Source organism: Triturus cristatus, chromosome 3_1 (assembly GCF_964204655.1).
Source record: "Triturus cristatus chromosome 3_1, aTriCri1.1, whole genome shotgun sequence".
NCBI lineage: Eukaryota > Metazoa > Chordata > Amphibia > Caudata > Salamandridae > Triturus > Triturus cristatus.
The window spans coordinates 976,385,665-976,407,194 of NC_140583.1; the positions used below are offsets into that span (position 1 = coordinate 976,385,665).

General features: G+C 44.1%; 1 protein-coding gene across 1 annotated transcript in view; it reads right to left on the bottom strand.

Annotated features, from left to right (window-relative positions):
* The window catches only part of SDC3 (syndecan 3), a 410,885-nt gene that overhangs the window by 257,575 nt on the left and 131,780 nt on the right, over positions 1 to 21,530 (bottom strand). The window contains exon 2 of the mRNA XM_085645626.1: positions 15,603 to 15,677. Coding sequence (XP_085501752.1) covers positions 15,603 to 15,677 — 75 coding nt within the window. The remainder of the gene's footprint in view (positions 1 to 15,602; positions 15,678 to 21,530) is intronic.

Here is a 21,530-nt window from a genome sequence, read left to right on the forward strand (position 1 = left end):
TGGGTGGGTACTGTATCCATTCGTTCTAACCTGAACCCCAAACCTTGAGAGGCCTTGTGAGTGAAATCGCCAACAGACATTGAACTTCCTTGGCCCATCCCCAGAGATTGTTGCACTGAACTGCTTCACCTTACTCAACTGGGTTATGGAAAGGCAAGTAATATTTATACGAATCTGTAGCTAAAACAGACAACTCACCTGTGTTTGTCGGTAAGTGTGCAGGATAAGAATGGAATAATATGTTTTTTTTTCTTAAACACCTCTGTTATTGATATCTTGTATAAATCTAAAGCCATGGGGTGGTACTGAGTAACTTAAAACTGAACAGACCCTCTCAGTCCTGTGGAGGAATTCCACAATTAGTCATTCGTGTCAACCTTTCACATTTCCAACGCACCTGTCCTTTGCCATCAACCAGCGTGGATTTTCCCAGGACAAGGAGCTTGAGGGTCCTATAGACAGAGCCACTGAATTATGCGGCAGGAAAGGGCCAAAGTATGCGGCAGGGTTGAGTAAATTCTGCAGCAAGAAAAGGCAAATTATGCAGCATAATGCAGCACATTTTGTTAAAATATTATTTTATTACTTTATCCATTTTAAACTCGGTCACACTCTCTGGGGATTGGTTACACCTCACAAGTACCAGTTTAACACCCAAATATAGCAATAAGCAACAGAGAGGTAACCAGTTCAGTTTTGCAAAGGGCCATCCACTGTGCTGAAACACATGTAGCTATATTTTTAGTAACTTTTGAACCATTTCAGCTAGAAACTATTTTTTTTATGTTAAAATCTCCAGATTATGCAGCAGGTGATGGATTTTGTGGCAACTGTGGAAAATCTATAATTATGCATAAATCATCATGGCCGCACAATCACATAATTCAGTAGCCCTGCCAATAGACTAGGATGCATTCAGGTTTCTCTTGTGCTCACATAATTAGTGGCTGGAAATATGTAAGTGCTGTAGTAGTCCCTGAACTGTCCCTCGAGGCTAGACCTCCTTCACGAAGACAGATCGAAATAATTCCTAAAAGGGAACAAAGGCCACCACAGCAAGCACCACATCACACAGGAGTCCAGTCCCAACATTAGTATAGGAGTGTATTTGTGACCACCCACTCCCCCCCATAAGGGGGTGCTCTCCCGCTCAGCATGGTCAAGAAGAAACCTGCCCACATAACAGGGTGTGTGTGTCGATCACAGAGATTTTTTCAGCTAGTGGTACCATCTACGCAGTAAAAAAGCCCCATAGAAGTCTGAAGAATGAGGTAACAATTTCCGGAATCAAAGGTGACTTCATGTTTCCTGGATATTCATCTGCGCAAAGATAGACACACCCACACGGCTATGCTAAGTAAGGATGGTGCATGCCAATGAGACTGGTGGTTCTGTACTGGGACAGATTGTTTATCACTAGTACACTGTTCAAGGACAGCCACCTGGCTGGCTTGCCACAACCTATTAGAGATACAATGGATAATGAGATCTACAGAATCACCAGTGGGACAAAACACCTCTGACTGAGGGAAAGTTCTGTTTAACATAAATAAAAACCAATTCTGTGTCGTGGAGTAGGCACAATATGGAATTGGAAACTCTGCCTAAAATGTATAATTTTTCAGTAAGTGGCCAACCTTCCTCACCCCAGACATCTAGGAGTCTGTTCAGAGCAGATGTGTCCCCAACAGAGGATACACTTCAGTGTGACTGTGAGTCATCTGTCTGTTTGGAAAAAAGAGGCCACACAGTGCACCCCTAGATAACTGGACCATACAGAAACAATTCCAACAAGACGAGGGATAACACGCTGTGGGATGCACCATACCCCATCCTCCGATGTAGACCTAGCTTAGAGAGAGTTGGAAAAACAAATCTGAAACAAACAGAAAAAAGCCACTGGCCCAAACTGACATTAGGAGGTTATATACCAGCGGCTAGTGGATAATTTCTATGGCAAGGCTAGTTTTATACAGCAGCTCACATATTAACAGCTCACGGTTTTGCCAGGACACAGCACATTCCAGTACAGGAATGTGGAACTCCTATGTATAACACAAATGAACACCCCAGCCCTGCAGCCATATTTCTTCATTTACTGCTACTCGCCACCAGGTAAGTACTGTTGGTTCATCAAGGAATAATCCATGGTGGAAATGAATGCAGCACAATGCATGCCCCAAACTCCATCGTCCAAAATGTCATGCTCCAATCTTGGACAAGAGCAATTACAGCAGCAAATGCAATAACAGCCAAGAAACGTTTTTCAACTTTTCGCTCGCCCACTTGTACGCAGTGAAGTCCCAATTGTTCTTCATACCATCACCCCCAGACACTGGTGCTTCCTGAAATGCACGCAATCCTCTGGGTAACAAAAAACACAACATGAATGTCCACATTTCCAAAACATACACTGCAACACAATCAAAGAACATGAGGCGCCTGCAAGCGTACGTTGTTCCACAGACCCAGGTCAACAGTGAAATGCCATCTTCTCCAGATTACAGTACAACCACATGCTAAGGGCATAAGACTCATCCAGACTGCGTCTATGGCCAAGTCCACAGATTATTGAGTTGAGTTATACATTTCTCCTCACTCGTATAAGACTATTCTGGGCAGCCGTATGTCCAGATATAAAATGTTGCCGGACCCTCACAGTTGATTCTATGGAGCCACAAGTGATGGCACAATGTCAGTAGACCTAGGGTAAACCAGTACAAAGATCTCAGACCATCAGTAGGTGCTTCCAGACACATTGCACCTCTTGAGTCGCAAAGCTTATGCTTCGATAACCTTTCAGGCTTTGGCTCTTCTCGCTTCCTTCTTCTTTCATTGCCTCAATTGAGAACATTCAGCTGAAAGCTGGAAAGTAGGTTACTTGAAGGAGCTTCTCCATCACAATGGTCCCTCGTCGGTCTGTTTCACATTCGTTAGAGCCTTGGATTGCCGGCGAAGAGCGCAGCTTATGTATTTATATTTCATCTCATTTGCTCCACAGAAGTGGGCCAGTGACTGTGCTCCTGCAGACCGCCTATGCTTGCAAATGCGTTGAGCTCTGTGCCATGTTTGTGGTGTTGGCTGTTTGTGCCACATATTTGGATACTGTCAACTTTGTCCCAAGAAACCTTGAGATGAGGGCAATGGGCCGCACCCACACTGGAGTCTTCGATGCAGAGGGCTGCGATCCATGTGCGCTGCTCAGAGAGGACAGTCGACAATCACACATTACACAAATAGTTCGCCTCAACATTGTATGAATTCCAATGTTCTATGTCTGGTTCTGAGTTTTTGAAAATAGTATACCTCTCCTGGTTCGTCCTGGATTCAGGGAGACATAACCTACACCCGTCCCAACGAGAAATCTTCGCTACATGACTCTTCTTGGAGGAGGGTGTGATTCCCAGGCCCTCTCTCAGGGTGGGCGTCTGTCTATAGCACCTGATACCAAGGGGGGGGGGGGGGGAGGGGTTAATTTCCCGGACCCTCCTGGTAGAAGGTAAAGTACCAGGGTTCTCTTTGTAGAGGATGATATTCATAACCCCTCCCAGCCCAACTAGAACCAGGTCCGACCTGGCAGAGAGTGAATTCATGGTTCCTAGGAGGGGGCTGATAGCCATGGGAAAGATGGCTAGTTACCCCAGCCCCTACTCCAAGAGGAGGCCTTCCCTAGTCGCCCTGGCTAGGGAAGGCCTCCTAGCCAGGATTCGTTGCTGCTCTTAACATGGGCAATTTACAGACTGATCCCGGTGGGCAGTGGGATCACCCAAGCACTCCTCTTACTGTCACCAACAAGTCGGTCTCCTCTACGACGAGGAGACAGTGTAAAGGGATCCCTGCTGCCTGGTTCCCGATGGAGCCAGAGACGAAATGGGGTTAGGAGAGTGAACTCGGAAGAGAAAAAGCTATAACAAAGAACACTGCACAGCAAAAATGTGTCTTAAACTAAAGAACATGGAGCCAGATGTACCAACCTTTTTGTGGTTGCAAGTACTTAGATTCATCATTTGCGTCATCGAATAGGTTTTTGGTCTGTATAAATCACATATTTGGGGTCCGATAATCTTTTACCGACTCCTAAAATGTTAGTGCGAGCGCATGTTAATTCGCTGTTTGGAAGAAGCATGTTGACTGGCGTCCCTCCCAAAAACGTCATCAGTATGAGATGTAATTATGTTTTACTACTGAAATCCGTTCACAAAGCAATGAGAGATTTTACTCACAGGTTGGAGTGAAAAGCCATTCACAAAGTTGAAAGGCTCCCCTTAGAGCCCCTTCTACTTTGTGAATGGAAAAAGAATAAAAGATTGAAGGGAAGAAGGCGATGGTCCAGAAGACCACTGATGACTCTCAAATTTATAAAATAAAACTTTTAAATTTAAAGGCAGACCATTTCCTCCAGTGAAAAAGGAGCTCAATTAAAAAAAGGGAAATTTATTAATAGGCAATCATAGACATGGTGGCCTGCTCACCATAACAGGCTAGGATGTGATGGACACCATCTGTAACTGTGATGGACATCAATCGGAATGAGTCGCAATTTGCAACCTACGTCATTGCTTTTCATGAGTTAGGTCGATTTGGACCCATTCTGATCAGGAATTTTATGAAATGATCTATTAATGCATAGGACGGTTTGTAAAATACTTTACAGGTCGACGTAGTGGCCTTTGTAGTGTTGGCGTAGGTGAGGACTCAGGTGAGCACAGCTGGTGCCCTTGAAAGGATGGGAGGGCTGGGCAGGGTCAGGCCCATGCCTTCCAGATGCTACGGCCTTTGAGGAATCTTTATATTCGACCATAGGCCACAGTCCCTCCCACCCCGGCAAGCAAAACAATTCTTGCTCTCCCCACCACACAGAGCTTGGGCTGCACCAGGGTTAAAAAAAATTCTTGGCGAGCAAATGAAGTTGCTATGGCAACCCATCATTTCAGGATGCCAGCTTTCTCTATCTCAGAAAATGCAGGTGAGCGGTCCCCTGCCGCTTTAATGATCTCCGAGGACCAGCGACATCACCTCTCTAGCAAAATAATGTTTCACTAGTCTACACTTCAAGCTCATTATGTTCCCACTCCAGCCACATGTTGGTTCTCAGGAGGCAGTGTAGTCATCATGCCAGTGTGGTGCCTGGCTCAGGCGCGGGATGCTCATTGTCGTTAACCCGATGTCATAGTAAAGGTAGAACAGTACATCTCTGGTCAGATACCCAAACACATGAAAATAACAACATTGGGAGAGAGGGAAACACTGAGATAGGGAGATCCTGGTGTGCGAAGATACTGAGATGGGATTGTGTATGGACAGTGAGCCCAGATACACCACACCTTTGTGAAAGGACATTGACGGATAGGCGGGCACAGAGACGAACGTATCCTCACAGAAGACACTATTACAGGGTTGGGCACTGTGGCATGGAACTCAAGACCAACATACAGCTAGAACGAGTAGAGCCTAGAGGCAGGGCCAGACTGTTAGTAACGGGCACCGGTCATTTCCCCGGGAGGCTGGAATGATGGGGGCCGCTTTTGTTTCTGGAGACCGGTTTAGCGGCGGTGCTGCAATATCGGCCCCCAGTAGCAAAAGCACCAGTATACCCTCAACCCCCAACACACTGGGAGGGCTACTCCGACAAAATAGCAAGGACTGCTTTGGGTTCCATGTCCGGCCCTGAGTAGAGGGCAAGTCAGCCTCAAAGACAAAGAGTTAGGCTGACACGGATATTAACACAACCTAGCTCAGGACACGAAGATGCTCGCAGACGGAAACAAGCATCAATAACACCACAATAAAGATCCCATGCAACAACACAAGAAGTATAGAGGAGTACAAGACTATCAAGTGCCCAACAGAGTCAGACAACGTTGGTAGAGCTGACGAAGGTTGAACGTTGCAAGATATACCCTCTACGAAGCACCTGAGTATGGAAAACTCTCGCCCTAAAAGCTACTTTACCCACATTCCCTCGGGACAGGGAAGAACGCGGATGACCTCATCTCTCCGACAGAAAAATTGACAAACGAAATACCCCACCTACCCTCTATAAACCCAAGAATGCCATTGATCAAGGAGATATAGAACGGTGAACTGTACAAAAGCCTCACAATATGAATACTCTCCAATAAAGGTATTTGTCTTATTACTGTGAGTTTGGATTCAGAATTGTGTTCCAGTTTTATCTGAAGTTTTGAGTTTTATGGTCAGCTTTGTACATCCTCTCATCAGTGTTGTCAAACTATGTACTGATGCGATGAAAAAAAACAGATTTTGAGATTTCCACGGTCAACCACCCCTAGAATACACAACACCGTTACAAGATCGAATGAAGAAAAGATCAGCAAATAAGAAGAGCAGCAACAACAAGAATCATAACAATCATCATCTACCATCTTAGGGCAGGGGCCACCGTTGTTATACAATAGGCATTTCTGATCTGAGGCGCGACTTCTGAGGTGCATCTGCAGAGGTTTGCTCTCACTACTCACAAATGGATGGACTGAGGGGTGCAGGATGATCAAGGGACCCCTACAAACTCACCTCCCACTCAAAATAGGACTGCAAACCTCCAAGCATTGCCGTCTGCGGAGCAACATCATTCGGAGATACATGATAGGAGAATTCTTAAATCTCTTATGGAGCTTAAATAACAACCGGATTCTGCTACAAGCATAAGCAATTGAAGACTCTGGTAGTAAAATACAAAATGTGTGCTATTCATCTTTGATTATACAGCAAGCATCATGTGTTTCACCATAGAAGGCCATCAAGCTACTTTAGGGATGTTGGATATAAGAGAGGCAATAAAATATTACTACTACACAAATGTTGTCAGAAAAAATATATCTACTGCAATAATCTTTACCTGAATTTACTAACTACATTAACATGTTACAAATTAGAAATCCCTCAAAAAGCATTCCCTTCGTATTCTATTGCGGCTCATCCACTCTTCCAACACCAGTTTATGCATAGTTATGGACATCTGATTAATGGTGTGATTGGACAATTTCTTTCACGTTGATATTTTAGGGCATGTCTAGAATAATGCAATATATATTCTAGATGGCAAATCTTGTGCTGTAGATGTTTTGGGCGTTGAAATTACGACTGTACAACTTCATCGCAATTCACATCCCATACACCTGACCAGCAGTTGCTGCTTCTCTCTGAACAGAGAATGTGGAGACTTTTGTGTGGGACAATAACATTGCAATATAATCTAGAATGGCCTGGAACACGGAACTGTAATCCCTTGAATAGGGCTATGCCCACGCAGAGGCTAGACTTACCAATAATACAGAAGGTTAGTCAGACAGAGGGGGAGTAATTCATTAAATGGGGAAAGTGGTAGTGCAATTATTAAATTTATGACAAGCAGATGGATACTCCAAAAAAGATCATAACAGTTTAATAAATGTGACAGAGGAGGTATAGGGCTTAGGTGTCCAGTGTTCCTCCAGATCCATGCCATATTGTGAGGATAACCACTATGTCCTCATGCCTGATCCCCTGTGACAGTTCTTCTGTCCAGCTTGCCCATTGTCCGCTACCCTCTGCTGTCTACCTGCTGCCGTCCTCTGTGCCTCATCAGCTCATTTCTTGTTCTGTTTTGCCTTTCCTGCTCTCATTTTTCTGTCTTCTGTTTTTCCTTTTCTGCTCGTTTTTGTGCACTCCATTTTGCATTTTCTGCTCATTTTTCTGCCCTCTTCCGGTCTGATTCACCTTTTCTGCTCATTTTCCTGCCCTTTATTTTGTTTTTTCTGCTAATTTCTTCCCTCTTCCCGCTGTTTCCCTCCTCCTGCCTTTTCCCACCACCCAGCGGTCGCCCCCCCACGACCTACTTAATGGAGGTCGTAGAGCTACCCAATTGAGCAGGTCTTCGTGCCAGCTCCCCCTGCGACAGTTCTCCTGCCCAGCTTGCCCACAGTCCGCTACCTTCTCCTGCCTGTCTACCTGCTGCCCTCTGTTTCGGCTCATTTTCCTGCCCTCCGTTTTGCCCTCTTCTGCCCTGTTTTGCCTTTCTGCTCATTTTGCTGCCCTCAGTTTTGCCTTTTCTGCCCGTTTCTGTCCTCTCTTTTGCCTTTTTCTGCTCATATTTCTGCCCTCTATTTGACCTATTCTGCTCATATTTCTACCCTCCATTTTGCCTTTTCTGCTCAGTTTCCTGCCCTGTGTTTTGCCTTTTCTGCTAGCTTTCCAGCCCTCCGTTTTGCCCTCTTCTGCCCTGTTTTGCCTTTCTGCTCGTTTTTCTGCCCTCTGTTTTGCCCTCTTCTGGTCTGATTCACCTTTACTGCTCATTTTCCTGCCCTTTGTTTTTTTTCTGCTTGTTTCTTCCCTCTTCCCGCAATTTCCTCAAGAATTGGCTTTTCGATGGAGACCTCGCACCCCAGCACCCAGCTACCCCCAGGGGCCAGAGAACCGCGCTCTATAAATGCTGATTGATTGACTGAAATACGTAAATTAATTCCACGTTGATTCATTATATATATACATTTATCTTATGTAGATATCCTGAAAATCGGTCATGGATTAAGCCCTCCTGGACCTACATAGGACATCCTTGTTATAGGGGTGTCTGGTCTTTTCAGGCTAGCACCCAAATGCTGCTATAGTGGCTCAGTGGCTCCACATATATACATTCCAATTACTATTTCAAATATAGAATTGCCACAATATTAATTAGCTGCGATTCTACATGCCACAGGTCCTGCACCGATGGAACTATATAAATATTTTTTTCTTTCTTTTTGATCAGCATATGCAGCAAACATTTACAATATTTTAACTTTTTCCATCCACTACTTTTATGTTATCCATCATTCAAGATTTTTTTTCTCTATGTGAGAAAAAACAATGTTAATATTTTTGAGCCTCCTACCACTTACCACTACTATGTAGAGATGTCCTTTGTGGGATAAGAAAACTCTTGCATTTTGCTGTCTGTTCATATTATTATTAGTCCAATAAAACAAACTTAGATTACTTTTATAATTAGACTGGAATAATGTGGCCTAAGGGTGTCTCTGTGCTCTCTTTTCAATTTAATCATACCAAAGAAAACTATTGAGGTAAGAATAATTATTTAATTATTATTTCTCATCCTAATAAATGCAACAATAATAATATATACCAACACTAAACTATCATCATTTTTATTTTAAATGTATTCTTATTATTATTGAGAAGAGCGATAGTGACTTTTACACAATCAAGGGAATTTTTAGTTCCAATGAAAATTGATAGTTGAGATGCAAAGAAGCCAAAATGGTAGATGCCCCGGAGCGGTAACTAACTTTAAAAATACCTGTATACACTACTAAAAACACGAACAGCTTTAAAATACATATTATAGCAACAGTCATCTTAGAAACCCTATCATTGAAGCACGGCATGTCAAGATTTTGCTATGGATTGATGTACGCCAGTTGATTTTCAGTTATTTGGGATGTTTGTTTCTTTACTGGGTGAAAAGATGATTCTACAAACTCTTCAAAAGCAACATCAAAGCTGGTATTATCCTCAGGCCAGTGAGAAAAAGATTTCACTAGTACAACTGCTTTGAGTGTCGACCAATGGAAAGCCAGTGCATTGCAGTAGTGGAGAGGTGTGGTGCAGCGGCCAGGGCTGCTAACTTCGGAGCACAGGGTTCATGGTTTGATCCGCGGCTCCGGTGGCAGCTCAGCTCAGCACCATGTGACTCTGGGCAATAGCTTACTTAATTTCCACTACGGCCCCCAGCGCCTTGAGACCCGAAAGGGTGAGTAGTTTGCGCTTTACAAATACGGATTTTTATTTTGCAACATGTGCGATTTCATTGGTCAGGTAATGCTGAAAAGTTAGAGAGAACAGCATGATAATGTGCAAGGAGCTATGCACTTCAAGGACTTCACAAGCGAATAAAGGACTCACCATTGAGTAATATGCTTAGTTGTGTCTGCCCTGGAGCTGATCATCAATGCATTTTAAATCCTCAACAAAAAATTAATCTGCTGTCGACATCTGACACTACTTCACACTGGATTACCAAACGAAAAGTATTAACTATAGGAAAATGAAGCTTTTTAAATGAGTGAGATTAATAAATAAGTGGATCTTAATCCTATTAACATTAAAGGATGAGCCATGAGCCTCGAATCTTGAACAAAATTTAGCGACTCATTCGTGTTACATGACTGGGTGATATTCAGGGCACTCTTACTTGAAAACTTTTTTTCAGACTGAAGGCCTGGCCAGAAGAAATCTTTTTGCCCTGAAATTAAAGAAACATTTCTGACACTGATCACGACCAAGAGCTGTTTAAATGCCCATCCAAGTCTCATTGTGCACACTAAAGTTGTCAAAGACACATGAGCTCCATATTTATTTATTGAGTTTTGTATAGCACAAACTATTACCCGAGGGCATGGGAGCGCTTCACAGAGTTGGCATAGCTGCAATTATGTAAGTTGCATATGGGGTGAATATAGATACATAGTGATAGCATGTAAACGAAGTGTATGAAAGACATTAGGATATGTTGGCGATAGAGTTGTAAGGTAGATGAAGCATATCAAGGCCAGCTTTAGTGCTGATGGCGCCGGGTGCGACAATGGTTGTTGGCGCCCCCCAATGACCTCCTCCATCACAGACTCCCTCACTACCACCCTTTAATAGTGCCCCTCGTGTCCATAACCACTTTCTCTCAGATGCATTAAATTAGTTCTGTAGCACCACACATAACAGTGTAGGGTGTCATTTTACATCACACATACACACAGACAATCATACATGTGTAGATCAGTGTATAGGAAGTGTTACATAAGGAAAAGGATTATGAGGTGTAAGAGTCACCTGTCATCCATCCTCGTCTGGAGAAGCACAAACTCAGAATTTAATACTTAACACCATGCTTGGGGTTCTTTTTAATAAAAATAATTAATTTCTAAATAAACCCTTTTTGCAACATTAGGATAATGAAAAACTGGGGGGGGGGGGAATCAGAAAGTTCTAATCTATACCTTGCAGTTAGCATGTAGCTCTTTGATGACAGTTAGTAGCTCACTGCTCTATATTAGAATTTTAACTTATAAACTGTAAGTAACAAAATGATTTCTCTAACAAAAGCACTAACCAGCGACCTATTTTTATTATATGCACTCTGTGATCTGCATAGTACAATTTCTTTGCAGTAGGCATATTAACCCTTTGTGTTACCTTACAATTAGTGGAAACTTCCACCAGACAAAACTTCGATCTCGATCCAGGAAGAACATTAATCTCCTGGAGTTATCTTGATGTTTTTATGGTTTCCTGAAATTGCTCCAGGAGGAAAAAAAAATAAAGGTTCTTCTAAAATCTAATATACTTGCAAACAGGGCGCCCCCGAAGTCAGCTCCCGGTGCAGTGGCACCGCTCGCACTGGCCTTGCAGCATATATATTGCTTTATATAGTTCACAGCAGCAATTGCACGAGTTACGTGTGGCGTAAATAAAAACACATAGTGAACAACATATAAAGGAAATTACGACAGACAGTGGTATAGTTGACCAATATATGTCTGAGGTAGCAAGGTAGGGTGTCCACGGACCACATCCAAGATTAATTGAATACTTATGCAGATCACCAACTTGGAGCAATCAAGAGGCAGTGTTCCATTTCAATAATGTACTGTCGAGAAGTTTTAAAGGTAACACCCATTAAAGAAGTGCACCAGGAATTATTTCTATGGATATTGAGCATAGTCCATAGCAATATAGAACTGATGGGCAATGATGAAGTCAAGATTTCCCAATTTTGTAATTATTTTACAATAATCAAGGAACAACATCCAATTATATTATTGTCTACAGATGTTAAGGATTGATCATGGATAATCAAGGAAGACTAATGGTGTAATGTTTTAAATGTGGCCTCCTGGAGTTAAGCACCTGTGCCCTGCATGTAAAACATAATCTCCTGACATCAAACGCAGCTTCTTTATCTTCGGGAAGCTCTGCAGCACCCATGACATTTTGGTTAGAAATTGAAAGGTCTGGGCTATTGGACACTTTTGTCTGCCATATCTAGTCATATTAAGGCAACTCAAAACCTTGGGCAATCTTGGCTTTTTTGATACTCTGCAGAAATGTGTATTTTTTTGGGTTGTATTGGGCACCCACTTGGAAACAGATTGAAACAGATTTCAAATCAATGTATGTGGAAACATACAAGCTCTAGTGTGGCGAAGCAGCAGTGATCGCCTGGGATATAGGAGCTTGACTTTAAGGTGAGTTGGTCAAGAAGTGCTGGTGCTCAATTTCTTTAAAAAAAAATATCTATGAGTGGGGCCCAAAGTTTTCCTTAAGCACTGCTGAATTACTGACTACCAAGCTGCCTAGTTTTGATTCCACCTCACACCTCTTTTTTCCAACAAACCACCTCTTCCTGTCTCCCTAGCTCAGTCTTGCAGGTTCTTTTTTAGTTCTGTGCTCTTCTTCCTCCTTGTTTTTAATGTGGTCTCTTCCTCCATGATTCTCCCTTTTCTGCCTTTCGATCTCTTCTTATGGGACAAAATATTATGATAAAGATAAGTATAGGTACCCAAAAAGGAACGCTGATGCCCATCACATGCAACGTCTAGCACAAATTAGGTGTTCTGTGGCTGTTGTAACTAAGGCACAGAAGCAATGTGGCACCTGCCAAGGTTTGGTAAGTACACTGCGACCCTGCCAACTCTGCAATATGAGTGGACAACACTCAGAGAAGCTTGCCTTGACGCCGTTACATTTATGCGAGGTGACGTTACAGGATTCCCTGTGCTGGCAGTAACACCATGGTGGCACGAATCGAAGTCACTCCTCATCACATCATTCTGCATTATTCCGCTGCCTCAGGTTTAGTCTGCATTAGATAAAGATCCCACGTAGCAAAGACACGAATAAATGACCTCAAGGGACAGTTAGAGAACATTAGACGAGATTGACCTCACTGTCGGCAGAATATTGCAATATTTGTTATAGACTTAAGTCAATGGTTTGCAAATGGCAATTTCAACATCAGAACTGCCGCAATTAATCCGCACAACACCTGCTATTTGTTTTCTAAATTAACGTAACCATCCCGTTGTTTGTTGTACCATTATTATTTCCTATGCAAAACGTTCCTGATAGAAACGTGGATGCCGTCTAATAAATAAATAAATAATATCCTCCGGATGCTGCTTTTGCAGAGGCAACAAGGATGTAGGACTAAATGCACGCCTGCCCATTTGGAACAACAACACATGGAGATAGCAGCCACGAGCCCACCGGGAAGCTCTACAAAGAGAGCACCTCGTCTCCCTTCAACCATGACTCGAAGACAATACTCAAGAATTGAAACTGGCCCATTCTGGCAGACAAGGATAATCCGCCTCACGCTTTGCTGCCTGAATCAACCAATGAAACTGCATGATGACTTGAGTGGCTGGATCTTCACAGTACTTGCGCCCATGCTCATCATCAACGTGTTCTTGAGCAACATGGTAACAAGAGAAACCGCTTCACAAAACGTTCAATCTCAACACACTTGTAGTCCTCAGAGAAGAATGCTATCTTCCTGATGAGGCAAGAACAGTGCTGGACTAAACCCTGTGGAGGCCGCTAGGCAGCTGGCCTTTCGGGCCGCCCTCGCAAATGATCTCCTAATAGGTTTTCAGTTTTACCAACCAACAATTTTAATAAATCAAATTTACAACGCAAAACAAAACATTAACAATTACTAATGTTATTATTCAAAAATTAATGTGAAACAATTTAAGAAAGCTTGAATGTAATTTTCTTTCAAAATCGAATCAATATTATTTGGATCCGCTGTCACGGGGGTCCTGAAAGGAGTGGGGCCCATAGGCCGGAGTCCACTTTGCCTATTTCGTAATCAGTAACTGTGCAAGAACTCCACTGAGAGAACAAACACAAATTTAGAAAATCCACAAACACACACGTCCCACAATAAATCAGACAGGAATGCACAGATTAAGAAATACTGAAATATTTGGTTCTGACACACGAGTTCTATGTTCACCACTATCTACATCTAGAAATTTGAGGATGGGGACTTCACATTTAGAGTTATTGATAGCTTTGCTCGTCCCCCTCACGGTTGTAGAGCTCACTGCCTGCCATACATGCACTAAATCGAACAGTATGGGGACTGGGATTGGAAATTATTTTATGCTTTGTCTACGAACCCATAAGACAATAATGAATTTGGTAATATTGTGTTTGGGCACAGGAAAAATGTCATTTATCAGGACACAAACTAGAAAAATATTGGAGAGGACGATTGCTTTCTCTTGTCCGGACATCATTATCTCCAGCACATTATGTTGACTCTCTGGAGTTGGGGTAAAAAATACAACTCACAGACTACAAATAATCTAGACATTCCAATTTTTGGTTTTTTGCTTAAACGCAAATGGAGACTATGAACAGTAACTCATTAGCTGAGGTGATCTGAAGGAGCAAAGTTTGTCAATTATGTAAACATTTGGCATGCAAACTGAATTCAGAAACTTGTGTCAAAGATCTTGTAGAGCTACATTCAGTTCAATTTCCATTCTGCCCCAAGTCTTACCCATATTTGTATATGTCTGTAAGCGAATAAGTGTACATGTTGGTCAGCTATCTTTTTCAAACAGTGTTGTATCCACAGCTGGAGTGAAAGTCATTCCTCTTTCCTGTCCTGCTGTTCCATGGAAGAAACCGTAGAAGCCTGGGCAGAAATGAGTTTTTTCGAATGCAAGAGTCGCCATCTTCTGTTATTGGTGAACTGCCAATGGGCACCAAGCTCTCAGCTCCATAGTGACCCAAATGGCTAGTAGTTCGGACTGGAGAGAGAACTCTTTCTTAATTAACCCCTAAAGTGCCAACCCAAAAAGTGAAAACAAGGGGGAGGAACAAATGCCATTATCAGTGCTTAATTTGTAAAATATTAAGTGCCAGGGCTCTGACAAGGAGGCCACTCTAGCTTGCACCACCCATCGCCCTTGTCATTGCTGCCAAAACAACTACTAACCATCTCGCTCGCATTTTAATGCGACAGTTCAGATTATTTCAGGTCCCCAAAGCTAAAGAAATGGCTGGGGAGGCAGGTATTAGCAATTTTAATGTATATTATATTCCTAAACAACCCTTGTTCTGCTCAACTCTAAATCAGATGAGCGGCGCCACCTTGTGGTAGACTGTTGTACGTATGGTGTTAACTATTAGGTGCGGGTGCCGAGCACGGGAAACCAATTACGTACCAGTGCTGAGCACCGGAGAGCACCGGCTCAAATTAAGCACTGGCCATTATACAAGTTAACTTATTAGTCTTATGAAAGACGTACCAGGTACTTTAGCCGTGCTGGTTCATTTCCAGTTACCTCAGGTTTATAAGGTCTTTTAGGTGTATTTTCACAAAGCCTGAGAGACAGAATAGTGCATTTGGAGTGTGGTTGTTCCTCTGTTGGATGGCTGAACCAACCAGATTCAGCGTTCCCCTCCATTATTGATGGTGATGGACCACACCATCAGACTGCAACATTACTCATGAAATAACCAAACAGATGACATGAGTGAAAAAATAAAGAATACCATCAAAATATTAACAATTTAAGAAAACTGACCATCATGACGCCTCTTCCTTCACCGTCCAGGCTGGAAAACTGCCCCCTTCTTCGGCTCATCATCTGGGCTTCCATCTGAGGAGAGAAAGGGGTCAGATTGTTAGGGAATGGGTAAAGTAATGCCCTTGACCCTATGCACTACCCACATGCAGCCCCAGAGGAAGGTATTCATCAGGCACTGCAAATTAACCATGGTGCCTCTAGCTCTATAGTTACAATACTTTGCAATATGGCCCGTAAATGAAGCGAGTTCATACTTTTATCAGAATTTCTACTAAAATGTCATTTTTGGTCACTTCAGAGAATTTGTGCGAGATACAATTGGTGGTTGATCATGTGATGTATCATGCCGCTGTGAGAACAAAAGCAGGGAAAACTTGGGCAAAAACAATCTTGCATATGTGGGAGAAATATGAAGGTGGCGCCGAACAATGGCAGAAATATCTTAGATTGCTTAAAAAATATTGGATGTAAATGCTGTTGGGACGGAAGCGGATTGGGCGATATGAAAATGGCTCCCATGTGAAAACATAAACACAAAATCAGACTGTAACAATAACATTGGCAAACTAGCGCCCACTAACATTTTGACCTGTTTTAAATCCCTAATTCCAGCCAAATTCTCTTACCCGCCATTGTTGGACTGGGTTAACCAATCTAACTCCAGTTCCAGCATATATGGGGCATTCGCTGAAGGGCAGCTAGAGGTGCAACTCCGCATTTACGCAGGAGGGTGTGTATGTGTTGTATATATTTTGGGTGATACTTTAAAGTATAGGAACTTACAATCTATGCTTTTCACTCTGTTTCACAGACTACTACGAGTACCATAAGGCTTTTAGAATGACAGGTGGTACTGGAGGTCAGCCAATAGGGAGCTAGAAAATCAGTCCTATTCCAGCATTGCGTCATGTCGTCACACACATCTACTCTAGTCGCAACCTGTAAGAAAGAGTACTGGTCTTCAAACTTCATTTAAAGCAGGAACATGGCCAAGTTCTAGGCTGGAATGGAACCATATATGACCAGTACTTATTGTGTGATAAAATAAGTGCCAGGGCCCTCGGCAGGAGGCCACTGCAGCTTGCACCACCTATTGCCACTGCCAGCATAGCCAACTACAGAACCAACACAACTATAAACCATCACACCTTACAAGTGTGAAAACTCAGAACATTCCAGGCTCCCAAAGCTATAAGAAGGGCTTGGGTAGCAGTTATCAGTCATTGTTAATGTATATTCAATTAATAAACATCTGTTGTTGTGCTCATCCATAATTAGGCCGACAGTGCCACCATGTGGCATACTGTCATAAGAGCTGGTGTTGACAATTAAGTGCTGGTGCCGAGCACTGAACCCACTGGCTCAAATTAAGCACTGCACATATCTCGCCGCTCAGAGCAAGTGTATGCTACAGCTCTGGCCTGTGAAGAGGTTTGATAACACTTAATTCTCAGTAGATGTACCACAGCTCTAGCCCTTAAGGGGTTTGGTTGCACAAATCTTGAAGCAGAAGTTTACTCCAGTTCTTGCCTATTAACCCCTTCAGTGCCACGCCCTTTCCCCCTCCTGTGCCGGGCGTTGCATTAGTGGGTGGGGTTCATGACGAGATAGTCTCGTCATGGGCACAGCGCGACCGTGCTCCATGACGAGACTATCTCGTCATGGGCACAGAAGAGGTTAAGAGGTACAATATCACATCCTTCTCACTAGACGTACCGCCAGTGGCAGCTCCTCGAGGGAGAACTGCGGGGCGGCGGGGCAGGGGAGGGGCAGGGTGGGGTGTAGTAAATTCCGGAAGACAGCCTAACGGAGTTGAGTAAATAAATAAAACTAATTACATTGCGCGCGCTGCAACGCCAAATCGGCGATGCAGTGCTCAATGTAATTCGTTGTATTTATTTATTTACTCAACTCCGTTGGGCCGTCTTCTGGTGTTTACTACCCCCACCCTCTCCCTCCCTCTCCCCCGCCCCATCCCACCGCCCCGCAGCACTCCCCCGAGGAGCCGTCACTGCATAGTGCAGCACTAATCTTTATGGGATGAGGCAACACAAATCGCGAAGTAGAAGTTTACTCCAGTTCTAGCCTGTAGGGGGCACGGTCGACACCACTCACAAAAGTTATGTGCTAAAGCACTAACTTGTAAAAGAGGATCATACCAGATTACTATATTTTATTTTTTATAATTAATTTGATTAATTTACACAATGTTGTACGTGGACAAGGCATGGTATAGTTTTTATTGAAGCGGAGACATGAGAACTAGTCCACGGTGGTTGCAAGTGGGCGAGGCGGATACTGTGAAGGGATGAATTGCCCAACTATTTCCACATCATTCTTAAAAGGGTGTTCAGATTCAGCGGCAGCTCCTCCGCTAAGACGGAGGAGTGTCGCCCCACAGCTCTGGAAGCAGTTCAAAATGGAAAAATAAAATGATAATGCAATGTTATTATCATTTTATTTTTCCGTCCTGGCTTAGGTGCGGGACGAGGCTGGCCAGAGCAGAGGGGGGAGTGTTGGGAACTCTCTAAGTGTGCATAACGGTTTGGCCGGATGTCTTGGGCCGGCAAAACAGTCATGCGCACTTAGCATGTTCTCCACCGGGCTGCAATGCACAGCCTGGGTGGAGAACATGCACAGGCTCCAAGTCCCTGTCCGAGCGCTGAACCACAGCGCTCAAACCAATCAAGATGCTGCTGTCATGCTGGTGAGAGCAGTGTTGTGATTGGCTAGGGGAGCCTAGGTGCTTCCTGCTTGTAGGAGTCTACTGAAGAGGACCGAGAGGCGGTGGCTGGCCTGCGGGTAAGCAATTTTTTTTTCATCCACACTCCCCGTCACCCCCATTAAGTAGCAACCTCCACTGCTCAGATTAATAAAGTGTTAGAATCCCACACTAATAGAAGAAGGCGCTGTACAAACGCTGACAACATAACTTTTACGAATTTGTCTTGAAGCACCCTGATGTTCCGGTAAGAAGTTATATATTAGAAATTCACAGAAATACAAACATTAACTAGAACAAAAGAAAACTTGCCGGCCAAGGGGACGGGTGTTATACTGTCTGTGGAGACCATGAATAAATAGCTGAAGCAGAGGGGCCGAGAGGTTGTAGGGTAAGAGCAGGAGCGTTCCAACAGGGGCCATAACCTGTTAGACACGTGATGCTGCGCGTGTGCATGGCCAGGAAGTGATGTGTCACTGAGGGCGGGGCACCGGATGGAAAGAAGGTGATGCGCTGCAGTGAGCAGAGCCCAGGAGGGAGCATAGATTCAAGTTTGTTGGCCAAGTAAGGGAGATGACAGAACAAGGACTGTTGAAGACCGCGGCAAACCATTTAAGAAGGGACTTTCTTAAGAGCTTGGAGGGAAATGGAGTAACCTTAGGTGGTGGACTAACCTGCTAGGTGGTGGCAGCTTTGTTGGGGTGAGAGTGGCTCAAGGTAAGTTGGTTAAATTGTGCACGGCAAAGCTGATGAAGTCAACGGGCAGTGAAGAAGAAGGATGGCAGGCCAATGAGGAGTCTGTTTAGCTATTCCACTTCATTCGGACCATGTTGTCTAGGGAGATAGATGCTGAAGGCCCTTGAAGTGAAGAAGGTTGCCAGCCTCAAAAACAATAATGGCATTGGCATAGGCAATAGGTCTGGCATTGTCCGCCAGCCCTGTGGCTTTGGAAATGATTGCTGTGTCATGGTTTTTCGCAAAGCAAAAAGCGTTATTATTGGAAAGCCAGCGGGCCCTCTTTAATCTAAAAGAAATTGGCTCAAATCAAAAAATATTTTTTAAGTCTCAGAAAGCACGTATTACCACCTTAGTGACTGGCACTTAAGGGAGTGTGGATATGAGTGAGTGTGGAAGAGAGTGAGTGAGTGTGGATATGAGTGAGTGTGGAAGAGAGTGAGTGAGTGTGGATATGAGTGAGTGTGGGAGTGAGTGAGTGAGTGAGTGAGTGAGTGAGTGAGTGAGTGAGTGAGTGAGTGAGTGAGTGAGTGAGTGAGTGAGTGAGTGAGTGAGTGTATGTGTGTTTTGTCCTGGTTTGTTCCATCCTTGTGAAAGGGCAGAATGTCCTCACTCACAGTGAAGTTAGCCAGTGATTGTAGTGGGCTGACCCACTTTCCCACACTGTTGTGGGCGGAAGAAAAATGTGAGCGATCCAACAACAGACCAATTGATGAAGAGGACTGGTCAATGCTCCTGCAGTTTGTATTTAAATATAATGTTAGCAAAAGGTATTGGCTAATGCCAGACTCAAATTCCTCGAGAGAATGCAAGAGATGGAAGCGCAACTCGTGTGCAGGGACAGCGGCAAGCCTCCCCAAACCTAGCTGCGACCTGCCTCTCGCCCCCACGGCCCTTCCACCGGCACCTAAGCAGGACGGGATGAGAGGGTGGAGGGACTGGGTGCAGCTCAATGGCGCCAGCAGCAGGATTAGGAAAGGAATTACATCAACAGATTAATGTCTTTCAGCAAGCAGCAGGCTATCTGTCGCCTCGGTCAAGAAAACAGTCGGCCTCGCGCGCGGCAGCGAGAGGGGAGGCGAAGCGGTGCATGCCGGGAGACAGAGCGGCTTAGGCCAAGGCGAGAGGATTTGTCCTTAAGGCCGCGCTAATAACGTGCTAAATAATACAATATCAAGATTACACTTCCTCGCCAGAGAAACAATTTATACACCTCAGCATGGGACTCCTGCCCCCGGTGGAATCAACGGCGCATTTCCAGGCGCGGCGGTGGCACCATTTTAGAAATCTTTTCCTTTTCGTGTGGTGTACCGTGCTGGCAGGTGGTTTGGCACAGGCGCTTCTTTATACCGCATGACAGCTCAGAGAGGCCCAGCTGACGTTAAAAGGAAATGGCTTTTATGTTTACGCGATTCATATGAACAGGTGAATGAATCTTCTGTACAGCGCCTACTGTCACTAGAAAATTAATTCCTCAAAAAAGGCGAAGGCTTCCTTTGCACTCCTGTTAGTACAGTGAGAACTACAAGAGAAGGGGCAGGGGGAGGAGAGTTATGGCTCCTTGCTCCGTCAGGTCTTGGCCTCTCTGCTGATACCGACAAACAAAGGAGCGATATATGTTACCCGACGACGTAATATTTCGGTGTTTCTATGTGGGAACTGGACGGAGGCGAGCCACTCACTCACTTAGTCACCGGAGTCTAGGTGACATTTTATTTAGCATGAAATTTGGGGCGCTCATTACACAGTGCCAGTCCATGTACATCCTATCACAAGTACGGCCCGTATATACTGTTTAATACATATGCAAACAGATTCCACCAGCTCTGAGTGCACAGTCGCGACCATTAGGTTAAACAGAGAAACAGGAGAGTATCACACAGCACGTCACATGGCACAGCCGAGACTTTCACTGCGCCGGGTCACCCTAACTTTGAAGCAAACCCAGACAACGCTGCGAGTGCTGTACTTGTCATGGGGCATTCCACCAATGAGGTCACATGAGATGAAAAATTGCGGCACCGCCCTGAATGCATGTCTGCAGGAAGCCATGTTTCCTTTCCTAGCTTACATTTGGCAAAATAGCGCCTTCTGGGAGCTGCAGTCCTCTTTCACTTCAATTACGCAGAGCAATTGGATTAGTGCACCTGAAGACAATGACTGGCCACAGAAAAGCACATGATAAAAGCACGGGGACGGATTCACAAAGCCGTGGTAAACATATTTATGGCCACAAATGGATGGATTTACTCTAACTAGGTAGTCACAAAAGGATATTTAGCGATCGGAAATTCATTTACTCATGCATTCATCTACGTAATGACAGCGGACATTTATGGAGGATAACCCCCACGCACGGGAGGAGTGGTGGCTGTTACAAAGCATAGTTGGCCTTTGTGGTTTGTGAGAGCCCAGTGCTTTTTACTTAGCAGGTACGGTCTGCTGCTGAGTGCCCGTACTCCTTTAAA